This window comes from Mirounga angustirostris, unplaced genomic scaffold (assembly GCF_029215605.1).
Source record: "Mirounga angustirostris isolate CCGP_5_RB_7025 unplaced genomic scaffold, mMirAng1.0.hap1 SCAF_9, whole genome shotgun sequence".
In the NCBI taxonomy this organism is placed as follows: Eukaryota; Metazoa; Chordata; class Mammalia; order Carnivora; family Phocidae; genus Mirounga; species Mirounga angustirostris.
In genome coordinates, this window is record NW_026991717.1 from 58,461,691 (window position 1) to 58,476,255 (window position 14,565).

At 43.2% G+C, this 14,565-nt stretch overlaps 1 protein-coding gene across 1 annotated transcript in view; it reads right to left on the bottom strand.

Moving 5' to 3' along the window:
* Positions 1–6,619: 6,619 nt before the first annotated feature.
* The window catches only part of SQOR (sulfide quinone oxidoreductase), a 29,666-nt gene continuing 21,720 nt past the window's right edge, over positions 6,620–14,565 (bottom strand). The window contains exons 6-9 of the mRNA XM_045900145.2: positions 13,706–13,889; positions 8,689–8,756; positions 8,219–8,397; positions 6,620–6,937 (exon numbers count right to left, since the gene is read on the bottom strand). Of these exons, the coding sequence (XP_045756101.1) occupies positions 6,880–6,937; positions 8,219–8,397; positions 8,689–8,756; positions 13,706–13,889 (489 nt within the window). The 3' untranslated portion in view covers positions 6,620–6,879. The remainder of the gene's footprint in view (positions 6,938–8,218; positions 8,398–8,688; positions 8,757–13,705; positions 13,890–14,565) is intronic.

The window sequence follows — 14,565 nt, forward strand, 5'->3', positions numbered from 1 at the left end:
GGAGGGAGAGATGAACCATGAGAGACTATGGACTCTGAGAAACAAACAGGGTTTTGCGGGGGGGGGGGATTGGTTAGCCCGGTGATGGGTATTAAGGAGGGCACATACTGCATGGAGCACTGAGTGTTATACGAAAACAATGGATTGTGGATCACCACATCAAAAACTAATGATGTATTGTATGGTGACTAACATAACATAATAAAATTTAAAAAATAAAAAAATTGAAAAAATTGAAAATAGAAATACCACATGAAAGAGCCAAGATGTCCATCGACAGATGAATGGATAAAGAAGATGTGGTATATATATACAATGGAATATTATGCAGCCATCGAAAGGAATGAGATCTTGCCATTTGCAACGACGTGGATAGAACTGGAGGGTATTATGTTGAGTGAAATAAGTCAAACAGAGAAAGACATGTATCATATGATCTCACTGATATGAAGAATTCTTAATTGCAGGAAACAAACTGAGGGTTGCTGGAGTGGGGGGTGGGGTGGGAGGGATGGGGTGACTGGGTGATAGACACTGGGGAGGGTATGTGCTCTGGTAAGCGCTGTGAATTGTGCAAGACTGTTGAATCTCAGATCTGTACCTCTGAAACAAATAATGCAATATATGTTAAGAAAAAAAAAAGAAGAAGAAGGCAGCAGGAGGGGAAGAATGAAGGGGGCAAAATCGGAGGGGTAGACGAACCATGAGAGACGATGGACTCTGAAAAACAAACTGAGGGTTCTAGAGGGGAGGGGGTTGGGAGGATGGGTTAGCCTGGTGATGGGTATTGAGGAGGGCACATTCTGTATGGAGCACTGGGTGTTATGCACAAACAATGAATCATGGAACACTACATCTAAAACTAATGATGTAATGTATGGGGATTAACATAAGAATAAAAAAAAAAAAAAGAAATACCACACGATCCATCAATTCTACTACGGGGTATCTGCCCCCAAGAAAACAAAAACACTAATTCCAAATATATATATGCACACTTATGTTTATTGCAGCATTATTTACAATCGCCAAGATATGGAAGCCCCCTAACTGTCCACTGATAGATGAGTAGATAAAGATCACACACGCGCACGCACACACACACGATGGAATATTATTCAGCCACAAAAAAGAATAAAATCTTGCCATTTGCAACAACACAGATAGACCTTGAGGGCATTATGCGAGGTGAGAACAGACAGAGAAAGACAAATACCATATGATCTCACTTATATGTGGAATCTAAAATGAAAACAAAACAAAAAACAAAAAAAGCTCATAGATACAACGAACAGATTGATGGTCACCAGAGGTAGAGGGTGGCAAGTGGGTAAAATGGGTAAAGGGGGTCAAAAGGTACAAACTTCCAGTTATCAAATAAATAGGTCATGGGAATGTAATGTATAGCATGGTGACTGTAGTTAATAATACTGTGTTGTATATTTGAAAGTAAATCTTTAAAGTTCTCATCACAAGAAAAAAATTCTGTAACTATGCTTGCTGACAAGATAATAACTAGATCTATTGTGGTGATCATTTTGCAATATATACAAATATCAAATCATTACATTATACACCTGAACTAATATGATGTTATATGTCAATTATATCTCAATTTCAAAAAATAGCCCAAAAGAAGGAAAAAGAAAAAGAAAAAAAAAAGATCCCAGCCCAAGCTCCTCCATTAGCCCATTTTTACCCTGTCTTCCTGTGGTCCAATATTCTGTCCATACCCAATTATCTATAGTTCCCTCATCCTCCCACCTCCATCCCTTTATGCATATTGTTCCCTATGCCTAGGAAGCTTCCACTCTTTTTCTCCTGGGAAAGTCTTGCCCATGTTTCAGGGCCATAGAGGTATTAATGGTTTGGGGGTGCTCAGAATATTTTTCTACCAATTTCCTTTTGGTAACAAACCCCACTCCTCTAGATGTGGAGTGAGCACACAGCCAAAATTTAGCTGGTTAGTTCAGTTACTTAGCAAATATTTACTAAGAACTTACTTTGTGCTGTTCTAGAACATACTCTTCTAAGTACTGTTAATATGGCACTGAACAGAAGAAGACAAATCTCTGCAGCCATTCAGATAGGGGAAACACATTTGTTTATTAGATGATAATCGTAATTTCCCCAGAACTGGTTAATGGACATTTAAAAAGCAAAGTTCCTCTTTTTCCTCTAGGGAAGCCAAGCTGGGAGTACATGCATTACAGTTCTCTTTCCTAGCCACACTGAGAAAGCTTGTCTGCCGTTGAAGATTGACTCAGAGGGAAAAAGAATTGGGAGATGGAAAGAGAGAGTTACCTTGACTATATTATTTGACCCCCAGATCTAGCCAAGCCTGAAGTCTACCCATGGATTTCCTAGTTACATGAGCCATTAAGTTCCCTTTTTTTTTCTTAGATCTATTTGGGTTAGATTTCTGTCACTTGCAACCAAAGGAGTCTTAACTAATACAGGGACTCTGCCCAAACTTTACCTTCTTCTGGACACTTTCCCTGAATGACTAGTATAAGTCAGTGGCATGTTCTGAATTCTATGAGCACATACAAATGGGACATCTATCTTGGCACTTGACATAAGTAATTAAACAAAGCTCACTTAGGACAAAAATTTTCATCTCTGAGACCCCAGGGCCTTGTATATATTAGATACTTCCTAAATGTTTGTTGGAGTAATTAATAATGAGTTCTTGCAGTTACCAAATCCCTGGACAGAGAGATTGATTGAGATCAAGAGAGAGTGAATACGACGGGCCTTCTATGATCTAAACTACCTGGAATCAACACATTACAACTTAGGTCAGACCAGCTGCCCCCAGGACCCCTCCAGTAAAGGAACCCATCTGTTTCTATGGGATATCTCATTACAAATTACTAGGAAGCAGCCAGTCCACTTTTTTTATTGACTTGAGGCAATTAACAGCTTATACCCAGAGCAGTGCTTGCTATTTGGTGAGCACTACATAAGAGTCCTCACAATAACCCAGGAAGGTATTTACCTTCCTACAATCCCCATTTTATAGGCAAGAAAACAGGGCCCAGAGAGTTTCCCCTAGATCACACAGCCAGTGAGACACTGGCTGGATCTAGATCTGTGCTCTCAGCTACTACTGCGCATTGGCTTATCTGTAACACCGGGAATCTTCCAACTCTGAAAGTCTGTTGAAATGAGGCAGAGAGATGTAGTATCGAGTAACAGAATCCACCTGGCTTCCAGTTAGGGCAAGGATGTTGAGGACCCCTGTCGTAACTCCATTTCTCCCAGGCAGGCAGGAATTCCTAGTCGAAGGGGATGTTGTATTTCTGAGTGCTTGATTCAACTACCAGAGTTAACAACAACATAATCTTCGGTCTCTATGCCAAACTGCTGAAAGCTACACCTTGATTCATTTAGTGCTCACATCAATTCTATGAAGTAGGTGTTACCACCCGCTCTTCCGGTGACAGGGTGGTGGTTAAAAACCTTGAGTTGAATGCTGAGACCCTAGTGAGTGGGAGACCAAGTCCTGGGTTCCATCGGGCTGTCCTGATTCAGGAAGATCAGAAGCCAGTGGGTACAAGTGTAGCAACCAGAGTTCCTGCCTTTCTGCAGCTTCTACCCCTCTGTTGGCCTCGATGGAGCCCCAAAGTGTACCTGAGGGATGACGTCGCGGTTCTACCGCATGCAAATATGGGAAGCTATCACTTAATTTGGGTTTTCGAAGTGTGCTCTACTCCACGGAAGTTAATTTTAAAAATTCATATTGAGGGAGAAAACTGTCCAGTATTTCACCATCCATCTTTCTCAACCGTCTCTTGTGATCTTTCTACCTATCTGTTGCAAAGTATTAACCTTGACAAGCATTCTCCTTAGCTACTTGGCAGTTAACCTAACTAGAGAGACCTGGTTTTCATTAATCCATTCAAAAAGCTTCAGCTTGGGGCGCCTGGGTGGCTCAGTCCATTTAGCGTCTGCCTTAGGCTCAGTTCATGATCTTGGGGTCCTGGAATCAAGTCCCACATCTGGCTCCCTGCTCAGCAGGGAGTCTCCTTCTCCCTCTGCCCCCCCTCCCCCCACTGCTGGCTCTCTCTCAAATAAATAAAATCTTTAAATAAATAAATAAATAAATAAATAAATAAATAAATAAATAAATGAATGAATGAATGAATAAATGAATAAATGAATAAATGAATAAATAAATAAATAAATAAATCCCTGATGCTTAGAGCTTTATTCAGAATGCATGATCAGGGCGCCTGGGTGGCTCAGTTGGTTAAGCGACTGCCTTCGGCTCAGGTCATGATCCTGGAGTCCCGGGATCGGGTCCCGCATTGGGCTCCCTGCTCGGCGGGGAGTCTGCTTCTCCCTCTGACCCTACCCCCTCTTGTGTTCTCTCTCATTCTCTCTCTCTCAAAATAAATAAATAAAATCTTTAAAAAAAAAAAAAAAACAGAATGCATGATCATAAACAGATCCAGGAGGCTCCGGTTCACCCTGCAAGGGATTTCAAAATGACTTGACCTGGAGCCTCCGCAGCCATTCCCAGAATCCCAGCCCATCCCTAAAAAATGCAGAAACCGGCTTCACCAGCACTTTCGTCCACATCCAGAGAGAAAGTAATGGCTGGCTATTCCCAGGACCTCTTGGATCTTGCAGAGGAAGGTCATGTGAGGTGAATAGCACCTAGCTCTCCCCGATTTCGCACACCTGCCAGAATGGGCAGCTCACCAGGAGCCGGGCTGCAGCCACCTCAGGGAGGGACTTAGAGTACAGGGCAGAATAATCCCACCCCTGCCTGCTTCACAAGCACCATGTGAATGCACATGAGGTGTTGGGCTCCTTTTGTGGCTCTGCTCTCCCATTCTAGGACTGGGGTGGGGGGTGGGAGGTGATGAGTGCACCCACAAGAGTGGTCAATATATTGTCCAAACAGGACATTTTGGAATGAAAGGGGGCACTATCAATAGCTATGCCAGGATAACAGAGGTTAAACAGGAATATTGCAGACAAGCCAGATGCATGGTTACCACAGAAAACATCTTCCTTCTGCTCCTATTGCCAGGGGTCCGCTGCCGGAGCAGTGCCCTGTTCTCTCCCGGAACATGTGCCACCGAAGAAATTCTACCTCCCAAACCAACCAAGCCCCCTGCATCCCAGGAAAAGATGAGGAAACTATCACGTGAACCACAAAACTATGGGCAGAGCACTCTCTGTCTGGGTCACCACTGCATCTCCCAGCCCAAAATCATGCTTGGCAGGTAGTACGTGCTCAGTAAATATTTGTTGAATTAATGAATGAGTGCCTGATCAGTTTCTCAAGTCATCAGAATTCCAGGAAATCAGAAAGACTTGGCAGTCCTAGGTAACACTGTTACCTAAAGTAGGTAACTGTTCAGGTTTGAACTCCGAACCATTGTAAAAATCTAAGGCATTCATCAGAAAGGATGAATACCCAACTTTTACATGAACATGGATGGGACTGGAGGAGATTATGCTAAGTGAAATCAGTCAAGCAGAAAAAGACAATTATTATATGGTTTCATTCACATGTGGAACACAAGGAATAGCATGGAGGACATTAGGAGAAGGAAGGGAAAAATGAAGGAGGAGAAATCGGAGGGGGAGACAAACCATGAGAGACTCTGGACTCAGAAACAAACTGAGGGTTTTGGGGGGGGATGGGTTAGCCAGGTGGTGGGTATTAAGGAGGACACTTACGGTGACTAACAAAATAAAAAAGAAAAAAAATAAAAATCTCAGGCATTGCCTAGACTGCTATGCATTTCCCTTTGGTGGAGTTCAGTATATATGAAATGTACAAAGCTTTAAAATACCAGATGGAACTGAAACTGTAAGTTTCTACAAATAAACGGATTGGGAACAAATGATTTTAAGCCACTGCTGAACTTCAAATAAATGAACGATTTCCTGCAATATTCCTAATGGGAACTCATTCAAAATATCACTGGCCAAAATCGGGACTGAATCAAACAGATGCTCACCACACACATCAGACTTCCTCTAACCTCATCTTCCGTGTGCCTAGGTGCCCCGAAAAGCATGTGCCATGAGAGAGTAAGACTTGCAAGAGATTCAGCGGGGGGAATGTCTGCAAAGTCTAAAGGAGAAGGAATGGGACGAGCAGGAAGGGCTTTCAGACCATGATGCAGCTGTGACGCCTGGGACAGGAAGAGGGGAAGGTAGGAGGGTCCGGGAAAGAGAACCTCTGAGGACACAGTTCTAAGGCTGGTTTGGCCAGGTTGACGGGGCATCCTGGGGCCAGCTGCCCCATGGAGTCCCACATCCTACAGTGATGGGCCAGCACCCCATCAGTCAGTAGCCAGGAGGAGGTGTGGCCTCAGCACAAACATGGTGGCGGAGCTAAGGGGGCTGCAGCCACCACGTCCCCACAGAGGACTTGTAAGCATCACGTGTTCGGGGCTGTCTCACACACACCGCCTGAAATAATATTTTCCCTGGAGTGACTTTCTGTGAATCCAAACAGGCTCTGGTGATATCATGCCGGCTATCAGTGGAACGCTTACAGGAGGCAACAGGTAAGCTCCCGCCACCAACCCCTGCTCCCAAATGCTGTAAATTTTCATTCCACCGGTCAAGACAAAATTGTGTCACAGAATCTCAATCAATGGCAAGCTTTTATTTAAAAAATAGGCATCTATCCTTTCATTTGAATACTTCCAAAGAATCAAACTCATCCTGGGCAGACCACACAGTGGCTATCCAGAGGCACTGAAAAGGGACGCATTTGGTCACCATGATCCAGCAGTAAACTCTTTGCACAGGGTTAGGTTTAAGTTCTTCGTGAGGTTCTTGGTCAATCAGCGACTGTGATTTGGGTTCAGAAGCCATCCAAGGAGAGCAAGGGTTGAGCCCTCCTTAACTCATACCCAGATGGAACACCTTCCTCAGAAAAGCTGGTCCTCCCCAATAACCCCTGGAAGAAATGACCAGAGAAGATTATTTGCATCAGAAAAGATGAGGGTGACTTCAGCAGCCGGAAGCTCAACGGGAGGCCAGGTTGCTCACAGAGCATGCTTCTCGGCACATAAAACAACATTTGTCTAGTGAAGTAGAAAGATCCCATGACCGGGAGGGGACAACCTACTTTGGATCCTGGCTTTGACACAGACTTGCTATGTGAGCCTGGACACACAGACTCAATTCAGCAAACAGGTAGGAAGCTTCTACTACATGCAAACTGCAGTCCTCTCCACTCTCATTTGCTCATAAATTAAGTATAGGTCAGGGTTTCTCAACCTTGGCCCTACTGACATTTTGGACCAGGTATTTCTTTGCTGTGGGACTGTCTTGTGCATTTCAGGATGTTTAGCAACATCTCTGGCCTCTGCTCACTAGATGCTCCCAAACATCCCTTCCAGTTGTGACAATCAAATATGTCTCCCAATATTGCCAAATGTCCCCTAGGGGGCAAAATCCCCCCTGGCTGAAAACCAGTGTACATATCCTGACTTAACTATCTCTTAAGGGTTTGAACAAGTGAAATGAGATTGTCATTTTCTGGACAAAGAAGAACTATTAATTTTAATTACTCTGTTTACTTATTGAATGCCTACTATGTAGCTGTCTTTCTATGTGCCATCTCATCAATCCTCATCCTGTGAGGTAGGCAATGTTCATTCCATTTTGCAGATAAGAAACTTAAACATAAAGTGTTTAAGCAACTTGCCTTGTCAGCATTCTCATTCACAGCTAGTGAATGACAGAAGCAGGACTCAGACGCAAGTCTGACTCCAAAGCTTATACTCTTAATCACTAGGTTTTATTTTTCTTGGAACACAATGAAAACAAAAGGTGGCAGACGAAAAAGTACTTGACACGTGAAAGTGATTTACTATTATTGTTGTTGTTGTTGTTGTTGTTGTTGTTAATCCAGCAGCAAGAGAGAGCCAGGGCATGGAAGACGGAAGACTTGGTCACTGCCAATAATGAAGAGAAGAGGCTGCCTCGCCCTGTAGCTGGCAGATGTGGGATGGCTCCCTTCCTCACCCAGAGCAGCCTCTTCCCCACCAAGTATGGCTGAGGTCGCAGATCCTAGGCTGCCATCACTCAGCCACGAGAAAAGGCACAACAGAGCAGATCCCATCTGCCTGTTCCGCTTTGGGTCCTGATCTCTCCTATAGCTTAAAGCCCTCCTTGAAACAACCAGCCTGCACAAGCCAGTGAGGCGGGTCTCTACCCTAGACGAAGGCCTTACCTCAGCATCATATTCCAGTACAGGAAAGGCATCAGGTCGGCCTTCATGATGTACATGGTAAGTCGCTCTCTGCTCTGGTCAAAGGGGAAGGTTTCCAGTGGCTGACCGTCATAGTCGAACTCCGCAAGAATCACACGGTTGTAGCCAGTCACCAGCGGACACGAGGTGTAGCCATCATACTAAATTTGCATGTGAGACCGAGTTGGAAAGTGGCTTTTTTCATGGTAGTACAGAAATACTTTAGAATTTATTATTTACCCTAAATAGTGGCAATTTTCCTTCTTTTTTGTAGATTTTCATTTTTTGTACAGAAAAATGGAAATTATCTAACAAAAATATATGCTAAAGGCAAAAATTAAAGTGCCCACGTAAAAGAAACCAATTAAGAAAGTGGCAGAATTGTGGGAAAACACTGCTTTCACGCAGAGTAGATGATAATCGAGACAGGGCTTCTTACATGGCATACAAACCTTTTTCATTGGTTTTTGATTCTTCATAATTAGAGAAATTGTTCTGTCAAGTATTCCTGACTGGGCAGCTGGAAGAGAAATGGAAAAGTCCGAAAAATATAAGCATCTAGGTTTTCCAAGAAAACTAATTTGCAATTAAATGCAAACAAGTTAAGAAGCCTCTATTCCCTATCCCTCTAGATTTTAACTAGAACATGACTCACCTTGCCACTCAAAGTTCTGGCTACCAGAAAGGGTTCTTTAACTCATCAAAGGCCCACACAGATGCCTCTGTGAGTCTGAAACTCTCCAAACAAGAGAACTGCAAGGATGGTCCTACCCCAAACCCACTCCCCCTACTCTTAGGGGTCAATGGTTGTCAACTTGGTCTGTGTGTCCAGAATCCCCTAGCCTATTCAGATGTCCCTTTGTCCTTGTCCAGACAACCTCAGATATATTCAATTAGGCCAAACAGTGAGCTTTCCTTTGCACTAGAATGCCCTGGCTGAGGCTGGACCAGATATAGACAGTCAGACAGGTAGACGGATGTTTTTGGTTTTTGATGGCAAGAGTGGGAGACTGTTATGAAAATATTCAAACTCTATCATTGTTGTTTCATCTATCCCATCATAGATGCCACTTTTTTTCTGGCGTATTTTCAGAGCAAACGTCACAACAATTCACCCATAAATATTTCTGTGTCTATCTCTGAAAAATAAGGAACTTTTTAAGTACAAACCCAATAGCATTTTTACACCTGAAATTCTAGCAATAATTCCATAATATCACCTAATCCCAGGCTGTGTAAATTTTGAATAATCAACACTGCCCTTTTAAAAATACAGGCAGTTTGTGTCTCAAGAGGTGGAAAACTAGATTTACTTTTGAGGAAAGATGGGTTATGTTTATACTGTAAAATGCTCATTAAAGCAGTTGTTTTGTGATCCCCAAAGTCAGGAGTCAACAAAGTTTTTCTGTAAAGGAAAATTTTACAGGGACGCCTGGGTGGCTCAGTCAGTTGAGTGTCCAACTCTTGATTTTGACTCAGGTCATGATCTCAGGTTACTGAGATGGAGCCCCCCACTCCATCGGGCTCCGCGCTGGGCATGGAGCCTGCTTAGGATTCTCTCTCTCCCTCTCCCTCTGTCCCCTACTCCTTCTCTAAATAAATAAATAAATAAATAAATAAATAAATAAATAAATAATAAATTAAAATTCTACACCTTGTGGGCACAGAGGCAAATTTCAAAGACATTACATAACAAGAGAGAAAAAAAAATTATTAACAAAATCCAAAACATAAAAATAATTTTTTGTAATAGTGAGAAGAATGGAATTCTTTTCCTCACCACAGTGTTCCCTATCATCAAATTGATTATAAATGTTAACTGATAAAAATCATTCCTACAAAAACAAGCTGTACAAAAACAGGCAGCAGGTTGCATTTGGCCAGCAGAGTATAGTTTGCTGATGCCCAAATCAAAAGAGCAATAAATGTTTTTCCAAAATGAGGAAGTTCAAACAAATGAGGAATAAATAATTCTGCTTAAAAATATAAACTGGCTGGGGTGCCTGGGTGGCTCAGTCAGTTAAACAACCAACTCTTGATTTTGGCGGGGGTCATGATCTCAGGGTCGTGAGATCGAGCCCCGTGTCGCGCTCTGTGCTCAGCGAAGAGTTTGCTTGACATTCTCTCTCCCCCTGCTTGCTCTCTCTCTCTTTCTTTCTCTCTCTTTCTCTAAAATAAGTGAATAAGGGGCGCCTGGGTGGCTCAAATGGTTAAGCGTCTGCCTTCGGCTCAGGTCGTGATCCCTGGGTCCTGGGATCGAGCCCCACATCGGGCTCCTGGCTCGGCCGGGAGTCTGCTTCTCCCTCTCCCTCTGCCTCTCCCACTGCTCATGCTCTCTCTCTCTCTCTGTATCTCTGTGTCTCAAATGAATAAATTAAAAAAAAAAAATCTTTAAAAAAAATAAAATAAGTGAATATGTCTTTTAAATATATATAATTATTATATTATAATATATTATATATATATTTTTTATATATAAAGTGGCTGTCCTCATTGTTTTAACATCTCTAAAGATCATATTTCCATTTTGGAAAACTTTGTTCCCCTTTAGGGCCATAGAGAGTTTGGAATCTTTACTGAGAAGACCCAAGGAGGCCTCTGCAGCAGGGCATCAAGGCCAACAGATGAGGAGAAACAATGGCCAGCAGGTGCCACCTGCAGAGAGGTTGGGACCCAGGAAGCAGTCACACTGTCCAGGTTTAAGGTGTGTGTGGGGGGTGGTGTATGAAAGTATATGTGAGCTGTGGATTTTCCCTGTATTATAATCCCCTTCTGTTATGCCCAAACCTTCGGTTAACTTTTGTTAAATGTCACATCCTGGTCTTGATGTGGTGTGGGTAATGAAGGGAGAATCTTGGGGCAGAGAAAGAGGCATGAGCCACGGGAACACTAGATTCAATGCGGCAAGATGGGGTCTCACTCACAGTAGCACAGTGGTCTGGAATGAGGTAAGACACCTGGTTGGGTGGCAAGTAAGCCAAGGATGGGTTATGGGACAAGTGAAAACCTTGCTAGGGATATTCAGAACACCTGGGGAAGGGAATCTAATGAGAAATGTAGATCCACCTGGGGAACACTGGGACTACTGTTATTTCATTGCTAAAATGTGAAATGACATATATATATGCATTTAACATGAATGCAATAAAAGCATTCACACTGTTTGAAATACAAATGGAATGGGAAACAACATAAATATAAATTAAGAGTAGACTTATTAAATAAATTCTGGAGCAACCATATAATAGAATATAGACGGGGGGGGGCGCCTGGGTGGCTCAGTTGGTTAAGCGACTGCCTTCGGCTCAGGTCATGATCCTGGAGTCCCGGGATCGAGTCCCGTATCGGGCTCCCTGCTCGGCAGGGAGTCTGCTTCTCCCTCTGACCCTCCCCCCTCTCATGTGCTCTCTCTCAAATAAATAAATAAAATCTTTAAAAAAAAAAAAAAAGAATATAGACCGGGAAAAAAACAGATGTAAAAAACAATGGGGATACTCTCTACGTGCTCAGGGGGAACACAGAAGCAGCAAATGCAAGGCAGGGCTGGGGACAAGATTTTTCACTTACAACTTTTGGTGTAATCATATTTATCTCTTCAGAACAGTGAATGAAATGTGTTTGAAGTAGGCCACACACTGGGTAATCTGGGCCCCACATGCATCCACAGGCATTTTCCACACATAAATTCAGCAGATTACATTAAGAGAAATGTAAATTTAAAGCATCATCACGCAGTCTGCCTGTAGATCACAAAGAGAAAAGATACCTTTACAGTGGAGAGAACCAACGGGCACCCCTTCACTCAGCGATGAAATCTAACTTCACCAAGGACAAGACAAGCTAACATGGCGGGCTCCTAAGGTGAGGCAGCGGGAGGAACACAGCCTCACGTGTGGAGGGTCTTGCCAAAATGGATCACCTGAATCTAATTTTAAGAAAACCACCAGACAATTCTAAATTATGGGATGTTCTACAAGACAACCAACCTGGACTCTTCAAAAATGCCAGGGTCATGAAATTGAAAAAAAACAAATGTCAGAAGGCCTCTTCTAGATTAAAGGAAACCAAAGAGACATGACATCCAATGCAGTGTATAGCCCTTAACTGGCTCATGGATTTAAGGGGGGATGGGGTAATAAAGGCCATTTTTATGAAAACTGGGGAAGTCTGAACTGGCTTGTATATGAGATGATTATATATGAGATAATACAGTGTTCAATTTCTTGGACATGACCATGGTCTTGTGGATATAGAGGACAAAGTCCTTTTTTGTAAGAGATGCAGGTCGACGTACTTGAGGGTGAGGTATTACTATGTCAAAACTCACTTTCAAATGACTCGGCAAAAAATGTACATGGAGTAATAAAGCCAATGCTACAAAAGATGATACCCGATTAATATCTGGAGGCTATCTGGATATTCATTGTACTTTCCAATTTTTCACAGGTTTGAGATTTTTGAAATCAAGAGTTGGGGGGAAATGATTATTAATAATGAAAAAGACATTGAGTGGGTTTCCTAGAAAGCCCTTCGTGGGTTGCAGCAGTGAAAGTAACACAATCTGTTCCACGGGTGTGCAATTCACACAAAACGTTCTCATCCCAGCAGCGGGAAGGTCTGTGTTTTACAGCATCTGGAGAAGACAGTTCTTGTCGAGAGAGGACAGCATCTAAAAGACAATTCTCCTCATCACTGCTGGTGCAGAACATGGAGGTAATGAATTTACTTTTCCAGGCTGAGGCCTTAATCGTGTACCAATCAGGGCACGCTCCACTGTATTTGTCCTAACAGAACAATTTTATGGTCTGCAAGCTTTCATTGACTTGGATGCGTTTTCTGTGAAAACAAACAGCTTCCCCAGCTTTATGGTGTTTCAAGCAGAAGAAAAATAGCCAACCTGCCTAGTGTCATGGGCAAAAAAGGCCAAGGAGAGGAGCGTGGCAGTATGAGAAGTAACAGAATTCCAGAGAGCTGGAAAGGTGGTACCCTCTCCCTAATGTCCCCTCCCCTGCAAACAACTCCCCGGACCTAAACAAAGGCAGATGAGGTCAGGCTACTCTTTCTTCCTTTTTTTTTTTTTTTTTAAGATTTTTTTATTTATTTACTTGACAGAGAGAGATACAGTGAGAGAGGGAACACAAGCAGGGGGAGTGTGAGATGGAGAAGCAGGCTTCCCGCGGAGCAGGGAGCCCGATGCGGGGCTCGATCACAGGACCCTGAGATCATGACCTGAGCCGAAGGCAGACGCTTAACGACTGAGCCACCCAGGAGCCCCTACTCTTTCTTCTTTACACGATACTAAGTTCATGGACAACTTGCTTCTGTGTCAGGGAGGCTGAAGTCATTTTTAGGCCACAAAGGTTTCACTATTAATGGAATGCCGTTTGTGCCAAGCTTTGGTTTTTGTTATGATGGTGCTTCAGGGTGACATCATTCTGAGAGAGTAAGAAACCCAGCTCATTCTCTTACCTACTGCGGCAGCGGTCTTCGACGTGGGAAGGTTGGTGCAGTCCCCAATGCCGAAGACATTTGGGTATTTCTTGTGTTGAAGAGTTTCTTTATCTACATCCACCCAACCGGCAGCATCAGCCACAGGACTCGTCTTGAGGACATCTGGTGAGCTCATTGGTGGGGTCACATGAAGCATTTCATACTACAAAGAAGGAAAGCATCCAAATTTGTGGTTTTTTCCAGTATTTCTCCAGCCTCACAAGCTGCCTCCTGACCTCCCTTACCCGTACACTGCATGGTGCACCATCTGCTTCATGGTTGCACTAATCCACACCCTCTCCAAGATCTTACACACTCCCATGCAGCGTCATGGTAAAACAACTAACCATTCTCTTGCCTGCTGTAGTCTCCCTGCATAGACTCAACATGATCCTTCTGGTCAGGAGGAATGGGGGAATCACAAACACCAGAATGAACCTCACTAATGTTCTAAAAGAACCCCCTGATGTTTCTACTACTCCTAAAACAAAGGAGGAGGTGTTTCTCAGTTGCTCTCCCCTGATTCTTAGCTGTCTACTTGTAAAGTCTGGTACTTGGGTTTTATTCTGCAAAAAGGTGCTCAGAGTCCCTGAAAACTATAAAGTCTGCGTTCAGAGCTAGTAAGTGAGCACCATTCCCAAATACGGGTAGACTCTCAAAATCCATAAAGGAAACCATCAGAATGCCAATTTAAGGTGAAATAAAAGGTGGTGAGAATATTAGCTAGCATTTTGGAGGAGAGAGGGATCTGATTCAGGAAAGGGTTTACTGAACAGTGTAGGGGACAGGGTGGATTTTCTTTTACCCAAAAAAAACTGCAGCACTGCACTAACCCACTG